Raw genomic sequence first — 19070 nt, 5'->3', positions numbered from 1 at the left:
ATCTATATGTAAATTCATTTCAGCATTCCTTTACCATATATAAATACATGGCTCTGTGAACCAGTTGTTAATATCTTATTGGTTTCCTCTGTAAAGAGCTGAAAATCCCGAAGTATATTCAAAAAACATATAAGAATTTGGTATATATAAGGCATATAAGGCAGGTAGCCTTAAAGTTAGTAGAAAGAACAGGGATTATTCATCAAGTGGTGTTGGATACAATAATTAATAGATAACATTTAGGGAACATTTGTGATGTACCAGTCAGTATGCTAAAAAGCCTCACTTGCATTAAAATATAACCCACTTTACATGTAAAGAAGCTTGGACATACAGGAGTTAAATGGCTTCTCCAAGATAATATACTAGTAAGCAAAGAAGTCAAGACAAACCCAGAGAGGCTTACACCAAAGATTCTATAATCATATATAGTTCAAATAAATAAATAATTCATTTGGATCCACATCTTATTCTTTCTTCAAAAGTAAATTCTAGCTTGATCAAAAATGTTGACTTAAATACTAAAAGAACTAGTATACAGAGTTGTGGATTTCCACATTTTGAGTGGGCATATTCATAGAGACAGAAAGTAGATGAGAGATTACCAGGCCAGAAGAACAGGGGAAATGAAGAGTTACTGTTTTAGGGTACAGAAGTTTGGTTTCCTTTCATGAAAAAGTTTTGATAATGGATAATGATGACAGTAGCACAACATTGTGAAATTAATTAATGCCACCAAAGCGTAAGTTTAAAAATGGGTAAAATGGCCCTCAAAAAAGTATGTATTAATAAAAAAACTGGAAGAAAAACAAGAAAAATATGTTAGTGGTTAAGGCATGCCCAAACTAAGGCATGCCCAATATGGCTGAAGTCCTTATATGCTAAGGAAATAGGACATGGAGAGAGAAGTGAGGGGGATCAGCCAGAAGCCAAAGTCACTGGAACTCAGAAAGGCAGGGAGAAAACATCACCCAAGTGCACTGCCCTGTGATGGAAAAGCCAAGAACCACGGGCTGCCAGTAGGGAGGCCCAGATTACCACTCCTTGCTGATGCCTCAATTTTGAACTTGTTCTAGCCTCAAAATCGTGAGCCAATAAATTCCCATTGTTTAAACCAACCCATTGTATGCTGTTTGTTTTAACAGCCATTTAGTTTTTACAACTAAAAGTGGGAAGGGGTGGGGGATGGGGGGAAAAAGAAGAAACTTTAAACTTCTAATTGAGGTGAGCTTGAATTGAAAGAAAAATATAAATGTTAAATATAAAAAAGTTATGTCAGGTTACTTCTTTCTACAATGTCTGACACAATATCTATACTTTAAATATGAGTGCCTTAAAAAGTTTAAAAACGTGATTTAACTAGTATCTAAGTTTTACTTCCTTTTAATAATTCCCTAAAAAACTGTTAAAAAAAAAAAGTTCAAGTACAGCTCACTGCTCCTCCTGCTGGAAACAAAGGAAAACCTGTTTTCAGAAAGGAAAGGCAAGCCCCTGAGTTAAGAGTTTCCCTTCTTCCATCACAGAGGAGGACCAAAACACTGGCATTATTAGGAGTAGGGCCTAGCAGGTCTCAGGCCAGGCTCCCCGGACATAAGGGGCACCTGGAAGGTACAAAAATTTGAGCATCCGTGCAAAGGCTGTGCACTGGGCAAGAAATGTTCAAGCAAAGGTGCATGGTATTACCAAAAAACAAACTTAACTAACTAACTAACGTGGTCTGTGTAACACAGCATAGAAAATCGGTGTCAAAGTGAACTTGGAATAAAGAATATTGACCAAAAGGGAAATATGCTCATATGGGCAAAGCAGTCACAACCATGACCTATGCTGACAGCAAGAGTTATCAGTTCTGCAGGAACACACCAAATATCCTAGAGGCTCTGCTGCCCAGCCCAAATTTCTGCCTTCCAATCATTTCAGTTAAGGGCAGCCCCTTACATGGTGAATGTGATTAAGCCTAGTGAATGGGATGCTTGGAAGTACATGGAATGGGAAAATTTATGTTATGTTCCCACAAGTAAAAAAGCAAAAACAAAATATGTGTTCCCACAAGTGAAAAAAACAAAAGCAAAAAAAAGAAAGACCAACTAAAGAGATAGTGACAATTAAATGCAAAACACGATCCTGGATGGGATCTAATAAAAGAGGAGAAAAGGCTCAAAGGGACATTGTTTGAATATACAAAAAAAAATTGGAATATAGATGCTAAGTTTTATATCAATGCTAAATGCCTTGAGCTCGATAGCTGCACTTAAAGTAGAAACATAAGTGAGTATACTTGTTCTTAGGAAATATGCATAGCAGGAATAAGAGAGGAGCATGATGTATATTGCCTACACTCAAGTGTTGAGGAAATAGATTGACAGAAAAAAATGATGTGGCAAAATGGCAAATGTTAAAACTGGTGGATCTGGGTATCTGGGGGTAAGGCCACAGTAGAGTTCTCAGTATAGGTTTTCTATTACTTCTGTAATTTTCCCGTGAGTTTGAAAGTATTTCAAAATAGAAATTTTTAAGAGTTACCTATGAATTTGTGAAAGACAGCATCAACTCCAAGAGGGCTGATTCACTGGAACCCCTGCTTGCTACTGACTGTGCTGCCTAAAGTGAAGGGAAAAGCACAGTCTGGGCGACTCCTTTGGTTTTTGTCTTCTCCTTCAGGTGGGAGGACAAAGGGGCCCAAGATTTCCAAAGATAAGTTATGGATAAGCCAAAAATGCTAAAAGTTTGCATTGTTCTCTCTTCCACATAAGAAAAAAGTTATATCCCAGGGCTGGAGCAAAGTTTGGATAAACCAGAAAAGTGTGGGAAGCAAGGTAGTAACATTCCAGCCATTTCTTCAATCTGGCTACGATAAATGTGGCAAAAGGCTCCCTACGTCTTGCCCCCTTGCATCTAGCCTGGATCCTCCCTGGAGCTGTTATCTTAGCCCTTAAAAACCCACTAAATTTACTAACAGGGGTTTGAATAAATACACAATGAGAAAAACAGGAGTGAACTTTTTTAAAAAATGCTTTTGCCAAAAAATAAAAATTACATAAATACAAAGAGAAAATAAAACAAAAAAAGAATAAAAAAGAAAAAAATGTTTTTGCATTGTATAGTTATTTCAACTGGATATATGGTAAAAACTGATGTAGAATGTTACATGCTTGTAATTTCTTAAATGCTAGTAGGATTATCCCAATCAGGGAACACTTTACAGAAGTGTTAACGAGACACAACTTCGCTGCTTTTACCACCAGTGGACGGGTTAAAATTTAAACTCTCTGAGTACTGGAAACACAACAGTCCACATAAGTGATGATTTTTGCCTCTGGCAAACAAACAAGTGATGATGTTTAAGCCTTTGGAAAAAGAAGACAAGATGAAAAGAGAGGCACTCTCCAGACACAGATTAAGTTTTAAAAAGGAGTTTGTAGTGGGCTTATGATCTTGTGAAATGAATGCCTGACCCTTACAGGCTCGTGATTTTCTGGCCTGATGTGCATTTTTCTGACGGGGTCAATTTGGATTGTGAGACTGACAAGACAGAAAAGAGCTTAGGAAGCCCTTGCTTGTCACTTCAACTGCATCACAGCCAATGATCCAGTAGCATCTTGGCTTTGCTGCTGTGAAAGAAAAGCCATTGGTTTTCCAAAAATCCTGAATTTACAGATCCTAACTGCCTCTAAGTTAAACTTTTATACTGTCAGCTATGGGCTGGTTCTCCTTAGCACAAGATGTGCTGAATTAAACGCAGGTGAAATGGTTAAACTCAACCAACAGGCTTCAGACTTCGAGGACTGTTGCAGAGTTAGGACGCCCTTCTGTGGGGCCATAAACTAGGAAAACACCTTGGACACTGACTGGACCATCTGTGTCATGCACAGGAGAAGGCTTCCTGTGGAAACCTGCCTCCATGGTTTGCGATGAGGAATTAGCACTTAATCTTACTGAGGCCTTCTTATACCTGGTATGTTGCTTCTTTCTTTACCACTTTCAGAAATCGGTCTTTTAACCTTGGCATTTGAGAATTCAACTATAATTTGCCTTGGCATGGGTCTATTTGGTTTTATCCTGTTTAGAGTACGCTAAGCTTCTTAGATATATGTTTTATGTCTTTTGTTAAATTAGGTAAGTTTTCAGCCACTACTGTTTTTGAATCTCTGCTCCTTTCTCTCTTCCTTCTCCTCTGGGACTCCCATGATGTGTATATTGGTATGCTTGGTGGTGACCCATAGATCCCATGGGCTCTGTTTACTTTTCTTCATTCTTTCTTTTTCTTCTCTTCAGACTGCATGGTTTCAATTGTCTTATCTTCAATTTCTCTGATTTTTTTCTTTGTCAGCTCCAATCTGCTACTGAACCCCTCCAGAAAACTTTAAAATTTTTGTTACTGTGGTCTTCAGCTGTTTGATTCCTTCACATAACGTCTATCTCTCTACTGAAATTCTCTCTGTATTCATTTATCGCTTTCCTGGTTTCCTTTAGTTTTTTGCCCATGTTTTACTTTAGCTCTTTCAGCATAATTAGGACCATTTTTTGTTTTAAAGTATTTGTCTAATATTACCCAATCTGCTCCTTCTCGTTGATGGTTTCTAATGCTTTCATCTTCTCCTTTGCCTGTGCCATCACTCCTTTTTCTTTCTATGTCTTGTAATCTTATGTTGAAACCTTGACATTTTGATATTTAGAAATGTTTTATCAGTAGATATTAGACTCTGGGGCAAATGTTACTTAAGCTTCCATCTAACTAATGTGACAAGACTTTTTCTTGAAAGCCAGGAGCTAACAACAGCAAAAAATAATAAAACATCTTTCCCAATCATTGCATATTGACCTGTGTTAGAGTGCTCCCTCAGGGCTTATCCACACAATGCTTTTGGAGATAACTCCAGGCCAAAGAATGGGGGCCTCTCTGGTCCTCTGTGCTCATGCACAGAGGTCTGGCACATGTGCATGTGACCCTAGGAATTCCCCAATTTATAGGGATACAAATGTCCCCTCCCCTCTTCTTTAAGGAACAGTTTCCTCTGAGTCCTAGGCACTGAACTATATGTTCTACAGGCAACAATCCCTTGTCCCAGGTAGCACGACTTGACTACTCACCATAGTCTTCTATAATGGAGTTCAGTGAGCCACCGTCTACACACAGGCCAAGTTTTGGGATAGCAAAACCACGAGACAAGAGTGGCCTAGACACAAATGCTCCCAGTGGGTGCATGAGGGTTATCCTGCTCACTCCAGACCCAGGACCAGGCATCTGCACTGGGAGTGAGGGTAAGCTCCATGCCAAGTCATTGAGGGGTGGGAGAGGGGCCAACCAGGGCTCCAGAAGATCCCACCATTTTTACGTGACCTTTTTCTTGAGTTGGTACTCACTTTGTGTTTTGGTTTATTAAAACTGCTGGAATGCAATGTACCAGAAATGGAACAGCCTTTAAAAAGGGGATTTATTAAGTTACAAGTTTACACTTCTAAGGCCATTAAAATGTCCAATTTAAGGCATCCAGAGAAAGATACCTTGACATAAGAAAGGTCACAAGAACACCTCTGTCAGCTAGGAAGGCACATGGCTGGTATCTGGTGGAGGAGTCTTTGGCTTCTATTTTCAAACTGGCTTCTATGTTCTGTATCTCCAAACATTTGGATATCATGTTGACTCTGTCAGCTCTGTCACATCTTTCCAAAATGGTTCCCTCTTAAAGGACTCTAGTAAGCAACCCCACCTTGAACAGGTGGAGACACATCTCCATGTAACCACCTAATCAAAAGATCCCATCCTAAAATACTAATTCAGGATTAAAGAACTTGGCTTTCTGAGGTACAAAATAGTTTCAAACCAGCACACTCTATTACTGCAGTCCTTTAACTATTTCCTCTCCAGTGGGGAAAGAGCCCCGAAGTGTCTCACACTACCATTTTGACCTGAGTGGAGTCCTAATATCCTTTTATGTCCTAACTGTTTTTAAGATTTTCTCCTTACAATTATATTTTAACAATTTAATCATGAGGTACATTGCTGTGATTATCTTTGCATTTATCTTGGTTGAGGTTCATATTTAACATTTTTTTAGCATTACATCTTCAAATAATTTTCTGCCCCATTCTCCCTTATGGCATTCCAATTACACATATTCTAGAGACTGTCTGATACTGACCAAAAGGTCCCTGTTGAAAATATATATTTTCTCAGCTCTTTTTCTGTTTCTGCTTCAAACTGGGTAGTTTCTACAGCTACATCGTCAAGTCCACTATCTTTGCATCTGATAAACCAGACTCTTTCAAAACAAGTGACCAGGACAAGGGGAGAGTCAGGGACGACATGTAGGTTGAGTCCAGAGAAAAAAATGAGCACAAAAATAAGGATGTTAAGAAAAACTGGGACGTCAGTAGGAAAACTTGTTTTACCACTGAATATGATAAACTCCATTTTAGACATGCTGAGCTTTAAATGATGCAGGGCAATGAATTAAATACATCTACCAGACAGTGAATCTCAAAAGATAGCTTGGGGAAAAACAGATTTTTGGAGATACCCAAATGAAAATGGATGAGAGCATGATGAGAAAAAAAGAACTCTGGCAGAAGGTCATGTAGAATAAAAGAAGAAAGATAAATTCTGCCCATCCCAAAATCAAATTGGAACAATCCCTTAAAAAGACCTGGTAAAAACTAAGATCATGAAAGTCAAGGGAGAAGAGGGTGGGCAATGGTGGCTCAGTGGCAGAGTTCTCGCCCGCCATGCCAGAGACCCGGGTTTGATTCCTGGTGCCTGCCCATGTGGGAAAAAAAGAAGTCAAAGGAGAAGACAACACTTTGATGGCAAAGACACAGCCAATACCATTAAATGTTAAAGACATCAATGAGGATAAAGACTGAGAAAGAACTTGGCTCTGAGGAAATCATACGTACCTCTGTAGAGATCAAGTTCAGTTGACGGGATCCAGAATCAAAGTCACAAAGCAAAAACAGCATTAAGAAAGGCCTATTATTTTAAGAAGTCAGTGGGAAAGGAAAGAAATTAACATGAGAAAACAGTGAAAAAAGTAAGAAAGAAAAACAAAAACTGCTTAGTGTAGAGCCCACCACATAAACGTTTGATGATAATGACTGCTAGTGTTTCCCACAGAAGCATCTCTATCAAAAGAACAAAGATGCAAGATAAACTAAAATTGATAAAATACTGTCATGGAAAAAATAGGAAGGAATAGCATTAGAGAATCTGAAGAGAAAGAAGAAAGAACAAGTCTAACTGTAAGACAGAAAGGAAGGAAGAATAAATCTACAAAAAATAAACTTTGAAGTGGGAAAGAGGGAAACAATTCTTATAAGCTAGCTTCAATCTCCATCGTAAAGAAAAGACTCAATGATCTAGGGTAGGCTTAAGAAGAACAAAAAAACAATTTGGAGTTGTTAGCCAGGATGGCATATGATTAGAAATCTCCTCTGATAAGTAATAGAAACAAATTTTCTGAAAGGCAATTTGGAGATACAAATCAGAAACTTCAAAATATATACGTCCCTTTCTATCCAGCAATTTCACTTCTAAGATTGTGTTCCAGGTTAATAACCATGGAAAGGTTCAAGGATTTGACTACAAAGATAAAAGTTTCATAGACATGTATAATTAAAAATAAGAAATAACCTAAATGCCAACTATAGGGAGTTGGTAAATAAATTACAATAAATTCTTTATTTGAAATGAAATTCTAGTTTTTTTTTTAAAAGACTTCATAATGTATTCTTTATGTATTCATTCAGCAAATATTGGGTGTTTACGATGTACATATTATTATGACATAACAGCTTCCTATCCTCATGGAGCTTACATTCTGTTAAATGGCAAAAGGAAAAACAGAACTTTTAACAGACAGCACAGAATAATTTAATTTTTAAAATACACGTGCGTGCACATTATGTATGTTATATGAGATTATCTATTTGGAAAAATACATTAATCAGAATTTTTCTTTTAACCCACTAACTCTCAATGGTAGAAATAAAGGCATTTTTTCCTCAGCCATATTTTCTTGCTATTCTGAAGTAAATATGTATTACTTATATAATTTTTTAAAAGATTTTTAAAAAAGAATTCTTATAGAGGTCTTAGCTGACTTAGAAAACCTAACAATTGAGGACTTCAGGGAAAATGGTAGAATACAGTAGACAGAGCTAATTTCTCCACCAAGGAATAACTGAAATAAAACCGAAAATGACCAGGGCAGCAGTTCCAGGGTACAAAGTGGGCAGAGAGGGACTGTGACATTACATAGGGAGGACCTGAATGAAAAAGTAGAGAAATTACGACTGAAAGGACAGGGTGAGTTCATCTGATCGTGACAGTCTCTGAGGCTGGCTGCTATCCACCTGGAACAGGTGAGGGAGGAGCTGGGCACTTCCACATTCCTATCTCTACCCACCAGTTGGGGGAGTCATCTTCAGCCCTACAGCCAGGAGCTCCTATATGGAAATTCAGGAATCTACAGACTGACTTAAGTCACACACAGAGACTATGCTTCCCCCACCTGGCTGGGGGAAGACTGGAGGCCCTCTCCTCGGGAGAGGGGACGCAGAGCATAGTACAGCCTATCTGACAATTGTCAGGAGAGAGGGACATTCTACCTTCTGCTGCCTGTATCCTCTCTCCACAGAAGTGCACAGCGCTCACACCATGCATGAGCAGAGAACCACATAGAAGCACCAAAACCTCCTCCTCCACTCCACTGACCCCCAGGTACACAGCAACAGGGATCTTGCGGGCCATGGAATATCAGGACACTTCCAAGCTGGCTGAGAGCTGGGGAAGGTGAAACTCTCAATCCCATAGCCTTTTTCCACTTGGAAGCCTGGGGCTCACCAGTCCTATGGTGTCCTCAAGCACATTTTCTGCAAAGGGCACAGGGTGCCGAACCCCCAACACTGGGGATAGAGGTCTCCAACAACTACACAGAAACCTACTCCACTGACTGGAATTTCACCAGGTTTGAACTTCACCAACTCCACTGCCAGGGAAAGCTGGACTTGGTGGGGAAGAGGTGGCCCAAGAGCACCACCTGCTGGGAAGACAGGAAAGTGCACCCTGGCCTATTGCTGTTCTACAAATCTCTCATAGATGTCCAAATACACTTCCATTGCCCATACAAGGCCTTGGACTTGCATAGATAGGGAATTACTGACAAATCAAGTGCCAAAGGAAACCTTCAAGGCAAACCCAAGCAACTATGAAATCTTCAGTAAGGGAAATAAACTTTCAAAATAACCTTATCAATATAATCAAATGTGAAGAAACTAGCAGAAGACAACAAAGTACATGAAAATGCAAGGTAAATAACCAAATTAAAAAGCCACATAATTTGGAACTAATCAAAGAAATACACAGAAATTTCCAAAATAACTTTAATTTTGGCCAAAGACATAAAGGATATCAATAAGATACTACAGGAACATAAAGAAGAATTTGAAAGAGTAAATAGAAAAATAACAGATACAGAACTTATGGAAATGAAAGATATTTCAGATCAAATAAAAAATATACTAGAAACACACAACAGCAGAGTTGAAGCAGCAGAAGAAAGAATGATTGAACTAGAGGACAGGGCAATTGAACGCAAATACACAAAAGAACAAATGGTGAAAAAGATGGAAAAACTGGAATTGGATCTAAGGGAAATGATGGACAACATGAAGTGCACAAATATAAGAATCATTGGTGTCCCAGAAGGAGAAGAGAAGAGTAAGGGGCTAGAAAGAAAATTTGAAGAGATAATTAGGGAAAACTTCCCACCCTTATAAAAGACATAAATACTCAAATCAAAGAAGCAGAAAAAAACCCAAATAGGATAAATCCAAATAGACCCACTCCAAGATACCTACTAATCAGAATGCCAAATACTGAAGAGAAGGAGAAAATCCTGAGAGCAGCAAGAGGAAAGTGATTCACTGAATACAAGGGAAGTCACAAAAGACTAAGTACTGAGTATTCAACAGCCACCATGGAGACAAGAAGTCAGTGGCATGACGTATTTAAGATTCTGAAAGAGAAAAATTGTCAGCCAAAAATTCCGTATCCAGCAAAGTTGTCCTTCAAAAGTGAGGGAGTGTTTGTTTCTCCAGAAACAAACAAATGTTTAGAGAATATCTTAACAAGAGACCTGCCCTGCAAGAAAACCAAAGGAAGTTCTCTTGGCTGAAAAAAGAGACAGGACAGAGAAGTCTGGAGAAGGGCATGGAACAGAAGAGTGCATCAGTAAAGGTAACTTAAAGGATATAAAGAGAGAAAGGAAAAAAAGAAATCTGACATATAAAAATCAAAGGATAAGATGATTGGTTCAGACACTGCCTTTACAGCAATATTTTTGTGAATGGATTAAATACCCCAATCAAAAGATACAGATTGGCAGAATGGATTAAAAAGTACGATCTATATGCTATTTAAAAGAGACTCACCTTAGACCCAAGGATACAAACAAAATGAAAGTGAAAGGATAGAAAAGAATACTCCACACAAATTATAACCAAAAGAAAGCAGTGGTAGTTATACTAATATCAGACAAAACAGACTTTAAATGGAAAGATGACATAACAGACAAGGAAAGACACTATATGTTAATGAAAGGGACAATTCAACAGGAAGAAATAACAATCATAAATGTTTATGCTCCCAATCAAGGAGCTCCAAAATACATGAGGCAAACATTGGCAAAACTGAAGGGAGCAAAAGACATTTCTCCAATAATAGTAGGAGATTTCAATGCAATAGATAGAACGAGACAGAGGACCAATAAGGAAATACAGAATCAAAAAAAAAAATGTGATAAATGAATTAGACTTTACAGACATATATAGATCTCTGCATCCCAAAACACCAAGATATACATTCTTCTCTAGTGTTCATGGAATGTTCTCCAGGAGAGATCATATGGTGGGGCACAAAACAGTTCTCAATAAATTTTAAAAGGCTGAAATTATTCAAAGCACTTTCTCTGACCCTAATGGAATGAAGCTGGAAATCAATAATCACCAAAGAAACAGAATTTTCATAAATAAATGAAGGTTAAACAACACACTCTTAAAAACAACCAGTGTAAATTGGTAGAGAAATAGGTAAATACCTGGAGCTGAATGAAATGAGAATACAATATATCAAAACCTATGGGATGCAGCAAAGGTAGTGCTGAGAGGGAAATTTACAGCTCTAAATGTGTACATGAAAAAGGAAGAAAGAGCTAAAACCACACCTAACTGAAGAAGCTAGAGAAAGAACAGCAAACTAACAGCAAAACATTTAGAAGAAAAGAAATAACAAAGATTAAAGCAGAAATGAATGAAGTGGAAAACTAACTAATAATAGACAGAATCAATAAAACCAAAGGCAGTTCTTTGAGAAGATCAACAAGATTGACAAACCCTTAGCTGGACTGACAATGCCAAAAAATGAGAAGATGTAAATAAGCAATATCAGAAATGAGAGGGGGATTGTTATTATGGATCCCAAAGAAATTCTTAAAAAATCATAAGAGGATACTATGAACAACTGTCTGTCAACAAACAAGACAACTTAGAGGAAATGGACAATTTACTAGAAACAATTCAACATTCTACACTAAGTCGAGAAAAAAATAGAAGACCTTGCTAAACCAATCAAAAGTAAAGAGATTCAATAAGTCATCAAAAACCCTCCTACAAAAAAAGCCTAGGGCCAAATGGCTTCACAGGGAATTTTACCAAACATTCCATAAACATCTAACACCAATCATACTAAAACTCTTCCAGAAATTTGAGAAAAAGGGAACATTACCTAACCCATTTTATGAAGTTAAATTACTCTAATACCAAAACCAGATAAAGATGTTACAAGAAAAGAAAACTACTGGTTCATCTCCTAATGAATATAGATGCAAAAAATCTGAACAAAATACATGCAAATAGAATTCAAAGGCACATTAAAAGAATTAAACACGGGCGGGCCACAGTGGCTCAGCAGGCAAGAATGCTTGCCTGCCATGCCAGAGGACCCGGGTTCGATTCCCGGTGCCTGACCATGTTAAAAATAAAAAAAATAAAAAAAAAAAAGCCATTCCGTTTCTGGTATATTAAAAGAATTAAACACCACGATCTAGTGGGGTTCATCCCAGGCATAAAAGGGTGTTTCAACAAAAGAAAATCAATGTTACATAACATATTAACAAATCAAAAGGGGAAAATCACATCGCTGAAAAATCAGTTGACAGAATTCAGCATCCTTTTCTGATAAAAACACTTCAAATGGAAGGAACTGAAGAAAACTTCCTCAATATGATAAAGGGCATACATGAAAAACTCACAGCAAGCATCATACCTTTTTTTTTTTTTTTTTTTTGGTGGGGGGGGGGGTGGGGCAGTGTATGGACCAGGAATTGAGCCCAGGTCTCCTGCATGGCAGGTGAGCACTCTACCACTAAGAGCCAGCATCATACTTAATGGTGAGAGATTAAAAGCATTCTCCTTAAGAATAGAAATGAGACAACTGCCACCACTATTATTCAATATTGTGTTAGAAGTTCTAGTTAGAACAGTCAGACAAGAAAAAGAAATAAAAAGCAACCAAATCAGAAAGGAAGTACTAAAGCTATCACTTTCTATAGGCGACATGATCCTATATTTGGAAAATCGTGAGAAATATATGACAATGTTACTTGAGCTAATAAATTTATCAAAGTGGTAGGATATAAGATTAATATGCAAAAACCAGTAATGTTTTTATACACTAGTAATAATACAACTAAGGAGGCAATTAAGAAAAAAATTCCATTCACAATAGCAACTAAAAGAATCAAGTATCTAGTAATAAACTTATCCAAGGATGGAACGGACATCTACACAGAAAATTACAAAATTCTGCTAAAAAAAAAAATCAAAGAAGATCTAAATAGGTGAAAAGATATGCCGTGTTCATAGACAGGAAGGCTAAAGGTCGTGAAGATGTCATGGGACATGATTTCCAGGGATGAACCTGGCCCTGGCATCATGGGATCAACAATGCCTTCCTGACCAAAAGGGGAAAAAGAAATCTGACATAATAATGTATTAGTGGCTAAGAAATTCAAATAGAGTTGAGAGGCTACTCTGGAGGTTATTCTTATGCACACTTCAGCTAGATACTGCAAATTACCATGGTATGCCAAGCCCCAACCAAACATATTCCTGAAAACCCTAGTGAATACCCAAGACTCTACCCAAGGATGTAAAAAAGTTTCATTCACTAAGTTTATTTTTCAGAAACTTAAAACTTCTAGATTGTTTCTATGCTAGATAAGCCATGAAACCCAGAGGCACTAGTCTCTCCAAAAACATCAGTTAGTTGCATCCTCCTACCCCATAATCCTGACACTACTTTTCAACATGAAGAAGTTAGAAGTCATTGCCCAAATATCCCAAAGATTAGGATAAGGATCAAATGAGAGGGCAGAGTTGTAACAGAAAAGATAGGATTTAACAAATGATTTTGACAATTGAATCATTTATATTGATATTTCTATTTAGTCTCTAGTGTATTAGAAGAGCTAAAAAGAAATCCTTAAAATTGTGGAACTGTAACCCATACCATACTTTGAAACTTGCTCCATAATTACCTGTTAAGCTGTACTCTGAAATTTACCTTTCTGCATAGATGTTATATTTCACAGTAAATAAATGTTAAAAAAAAAAAAAAGAAGAAAAGACAACCTGCCAATTCTCTCACCCAAAATTAGGAAATTGTCCCCTTACCTCATCATCAGTATGATCCTCAGACATCAACTTAAGCACAGTCTTGCATTCATCCACAAAAGTGCTTGCAATCAGCTCTGCATGGCTCAAGAATACAGGGATGTCATCTTTGGGAAGAGGCTCGTCACCCACAATTTTAGCAATTACAAGGTCTAACAATGTAACCCTATAACACACAAAAGTTTTCTATATGAATATGTACAACTGAACTTATACAATGCTAAAAATATGTATGGAAACTATTATAAGAAAATATTTTTGTTTTATAATCCTCATCTTATTTACAACGTCTAACTAGGAAAAGCATATTTGGAGAACAAAATTCTTCACTGATAATCTATTTTTTAATATGGTAAAACATATACAAGAAAGTTTACCATTTTAACTAGTTTAAAGTGCATAATTCAGTGGCAGTAAGTATATTCACAGTTATGTATTTATCACCATTATGTATTTCCATAACATTTTCATCATTTCAAATAGAAGTTCATTAAGCAATCACCCCCCGCCTGTCCCTGGTAACCACCATTATTTTATTTTCTGCCTCTATGAGTTTCCTATTCCAGATCCTCATATAAGTGAAATGATATAATATTTGTACTTTTGTGTCTGACGCATTTCAAATTACCTGCTTTTTAAAATCTTGGTTTCTTTGATGTGATCTGGCCACAGAAACTAGAACTATCTAATATGCCTTTTATATACTATTCCTTTCAGTATATAAATATAATTCAACATCTCAGAAATGTTGTCAATTTAAGTTTTATGAAATCTACAATAAAAATAACAATAGCAAACTATGCTAACATTTATTCAATACTTACCCCTGAGCTAAGCATTATACACACATTATTTAATCCACACAAAAAATCTCCAAGAGGTAGGTAATATAATTAGCCTTGCATTAAAGATAGGTAAATAAAGGCTCAGTAAGGTTAATTAACTTGCACGATATCAGATGACTGCTGAAAAGCAAAGCCAGGATTCAAGCACAGGTCTCTGTGACACCTGGGCCAGGTACTTTAACCACTCATTTTATCGTCTTTCTTCTTATAAAGATTGACATTTTTGTGTTTAATTAATTTGGTTTACAAAAACACAAATATGAAGACCAAGCCTATACCAGCTCTTATGTGAATATTTAAATTATCAAATCAATATTTCTATTTGGCAATCTCATTCCTTCTCCTAAGAAAAATGAATCACAAGCACAGCAATCTAGTCAGCATAAATCAAACAGGAGAGTTGCCCAAAATCACATTTTGATTTGAGGCTGTATGTATAATTCTCATTTATTTCTTTACCAAAAAAGGGTATGAATGTCTAAAATGCTTAGCAAATGGGGAATTTATACCTACATCAGAAATGGAGCATGTCTTACCCAAAGAAAAATGTGTTTACTGCTTCATGTAAGAAGTGCAGCAAAAGCTTCCTATATTCTGGTCTAATAATGTGAAAGGTCATCAGTCTGAAAAAATCACCTAAGACCTTAGCAAGTTAGAAAACTCCTCAAATCGCAGATTTCATATAGCAGTTATTAATCCAAAATAAAAAAAAAACAAGCAAACAATTACCTCTGTTGAACATAAAAAGAACAAATAGTTCATATTAGGATCTATTTGTTTTCCCTCATTCATACATAACATTAAGAAAATGGATGGGGCTCTGTCAGGAAATGAGGCCATACTTTATAGTCTCCCAAAGCAGGACAGCTTCCCACAAATGCTAAGAAAAGACGCTCTACTCAATGTAATTCAAAAGGAATGCAAATGTCTACTCTAAAAATTGTATTAGATTTTAAACACATCAGATTAGCGATTGCAGTCATTGCTAACTATGAGGAGTCATGAACCATGACTTCAGAGAATTTCACATATAGCTGACTGTGATCAAAGTAGGCAACATAATTAAAGAAAGTAATTTTTATCACATTAAATCGTAAGCATCCTCAGGTAGAGGTGTAGAAGAACGAGGAACAAAACCAATGGGCTATGCTTGGGGAAAGGATGAAAAAGCAGGGAAAGTTCTGATGACTTCCTAGAAGATGGCAGAGTAGGGTAGGCTGGTTTCACCCGTGTTCTGTGGCAAAACAAGAAAGGGGATGGAAAAGACAACCTGGGGTATATAATCAAAGAGGGTTTTTGGCATTTTGGGGGGAGGTGCTGGTAGAGAAAGGCGAGGAGTGGAGAGGGGGAGAGCACGGTGCAACCCAGCCAGAGACAGGTGGCAGCACATGGGGAAGTGCAGATCTGAGGGTACAGACATCCCTCTGATCCAACCTGACCCATCTGCTAGCTAGGGAGACCTCCCTGTGCAGCCCCACAGCCAACAGGACCCATGGAAGGTCCTACATAGCCACCAACAATGAGGGGCCACACCTGCTGGAGGTACAATCAGCTGCCCTGCCAGGCATTGCCAACAGCTGCCCCATCCTGCACACCTGGATGGCCCCTGTTCCGTGCAGGCCATCTTGAATGGGGAGAGACCTGAGAAGAAGAGATGGCTCAGGAGTGCTCTATGCTGGGAAGAAGTGGGACGTGCAATCTGGCAAACTCTCTATCCGCCAACTCCCTATGAAAAAGTTTTTTATTTTCTTTATATAATTTTTATGTTGTAGGGTCTATTTTTTATTTCTTTTTTTTCCTGTGGGCAACAGTCTAAGTTCATTCCCATATACCTTGAGGTGTCTCTTTCTGCCCCCAAGGCCTACCAATGCTGAGGTGTTTTTTTCTGGGGTGTGGTAGGGTTGGTGCATGGGTTGGGAATCAAGCAGAGGTCTCCCACATGGCAGGCAGCCATTCCAAACACTGAAGAATCTGTGTACCCCTGCCTGGCTTTCAACAGACCCTCAAGTAGAAATGCATGCTCTACATGAGATCTGAGCCTTTGTTTGGTGGGGAATTACTGACAAACCAAGTGGAGAAGGGGAACATCAGTGCAAACCAAAGTAAATACAAAACTTTAGAGGAGTAAAGGGAACTGTTCTAGTTTGCTAGCTGCCAGAATGTAACACACCAGAGATGGATTGGCTTTTAATAAAAAGAGATTTATTTCATTAGCTCTTTAGAGGAAAGGCAGCTAACTTTCAACTGAGGTTCTTTCTTATGCGGGAAGGCACTGGCTGGCCTTCTCTCCAGGCCTCTGGGTTCCAACAACTTTCCCCAGGGTGATTTCTTTCTGCATTCTCCAAAGGCCTGGACTGAGCTACTGAGAGCTGAAATGAGGTATGCCGAGCTGCTCTGGCTGTGCTACCTTGAGCTCTCTCATTTAAGCACTGGCAATTAAATCAAACATCATTCATTGCAGCAGGCATGCCTAGAGACTGCAGATGTAATCAGCAACAGATGAGGTTCACATGCCATTGGCTCCAGTCCACAGCAACAGAACCAGGCACCTCTACCTAGCCAAGGTGACACCTGAATCTAACTACCACATGTCCACCCCATGTCAACTTGGCAACTACATGCATCACCTTAAATAATATTAAAGTGCAAAAAATTCTCTTCTGGCTCTGGACCTGTGAATCTCAAAACAAGTTATCTGGTGCTAATAGGCAAAGGAGGATATTCACAGGATATAGGTTTTCATTTCCATAGGGAGAAACTGGAAGGAACGCAGATGTAAAATCTGCAGGGCAAATGCCATTGGATTTCAAAGTCTGATAGTCATTTATCCTTCGGCTTTAGAAAGTGGCAGTCCCACCCTTTTCAAGGGCCTATGCAGTGGCCCGCCTCTTTCCAAATCAACCCCGGGGGACATCGAGGAGACCAATTTTTTCTCAGCTCCAACCTCTCCAAGCACCAGGGCCACACCTGGGCTCTCTGCCATTTCCAGGGTACACATTCAACCCCTCCATGTGGTGGCAGCCAGGCTCTCCCCAGTCCCCCAAGGAGCATGCTCTACCTTCTCCAAGGCCTGAGGCTGCACATCTCTTCCACTGCAACGAGATGGGAGACTCATCCTCGCCCTTCAGGGTAAACTCACCCTCTCCATGGATATGGGTGGGTCCACTCTCCTGGTTGAGGTTTCTTGGCTTGAGACCCGAGCTTCCATGGTTCTCACTCTGCAAACTCCAATTTGTCTCTTTTGTGTCCCCCTTTGTCTAGATTGGCAGTGGTTCCATTTACACCAACAGTCTCTTCAAGCACTCCAGGACTTCTCCATCATTCTCTTCACATTTTCTCCAAAATCTTCTCCTTACCCATTTAAAAAACCGCTCCAACATGTTTGGTATTTGCAAACAGCAACAGCACCCCACTCTCCTGTACCAAATCTGTTCTAGTTTGCTAACTGGCAGAATGCAACACACCAGAGATGGATTGGCTTTTAATAAAAGGGGATTTATTTCGTTAGTTCTTCAGAGGAAAGGCAGCTAACTTTCAGCTGAGGTTCTTGATTATGTGGGAAGGCACAGGGTGATCTCTGCTGGCTTTCTCTCCAGGCCCCTGAGTTCCAATAACTTTCCCTGGGGTGATTTCTTTCTGTATCTCCAAAGGACTGGGCTGAGCTGCTGAGTACCGAGATGAGGTATGTTGAGCTGCTTTAGCTGTGCTACGCTGAGCTCTCTCATTTAAGCACCAGCCAATTAAGTCAAACATCATTCATTGCAGCAGGCACGCCTCCTAGCTAACTGCAGATGTAATCAGCAACAGATGGGGTTCACATGCCATTAGCTCATGACCAATTAAAAGATACAAATTAGCTGAATGGATTAGAAAGCATGATGCATCTATATGTTATTTACAGGAGATGCATCTTAGACCCAAGAACACAAATCGATTGAACATGAAAGGATGAAGATGTTCTATGCAAGTGTAACCAAAAGAAAGCATGAACAGCTATACCAATATCAGATACAATAGACTTTAAATGGAAAGACGTTATAAGAAGTAAAGAAGGACATTACATATTAATAAAAGAGATAATTCAACAAGAAGTAACAATTATAAATATTTATATTCCCAGTCAAGGGGCGCCAAAGTACATGAGGCAAACATTGGCAAAACTGAAGAGAATTATAGATGTTTAACGATAATATTGGGAGACTTCAATACACGACTCTATACTACAGATAGAACAACCAGACAGAGGACCAATAAGGGAAAAGAAAACTTAAACAATGAGATAAATGAGTTAGATCTAATAGACATATGTCTTTACACACCAAAATACCAGGATAGTCCTCTAGTGCTCACTGAACGTTCTCCAAGATAGTTCATATGCTGGGACATAAGCAGGTCTTCATAAATTTAATACGATTCAAATTATTCAAAGCACTTTTTCTGACCACAAGGGAATGAAGATGGAAATCAATAATCACCAAAGAACCATAGCTTTCA

The 19070-nt window shown here is 38.4% G+C and overlaps 1 protein-coding gene across 1 annotated transcript in view; it reads right to left on the bottom strand.

Annotated features, from left to right (window-relative positions):
* ATXN10 (ataxin 10) overlaps positions 1-19070 on the bottom strand; it is a 288405-nt gene that overhangs the window by 156810 nt on the left and 112525 nt on the right. Inside the window, exon 7 of the mRNA XM_077169167.1 lies at positions 13732-13897. Within this exon, the coding sequence (XP_077025282.1) occupies positions 13732-13897 (166 nt within the window). The remainder of the gene's footprint in view (positions 1-13731; positions 13898-19070) is intronic.

Source organism: Tamandua tetradactyla, chromosome 7 (genome assembly GCF_023851605.1).
Source record: "Tamandua tetradactyla isolate mTamTet1 chromosome 7, mTamTet1.pri, whole genome shotgun sequence".
NCBI classification, from domain to species: Eukaryota; Metazoa; Chordata; class Mammalia; order Pilosa; family Myrmecophagidae; genus Tamandua; species Tamandua tetradactyla.
The sequence above is the reverse complement of the archived record's forward strand: the minus strand, read 5'-3'. Positions and strand labels throughout refer to the sequence as shown.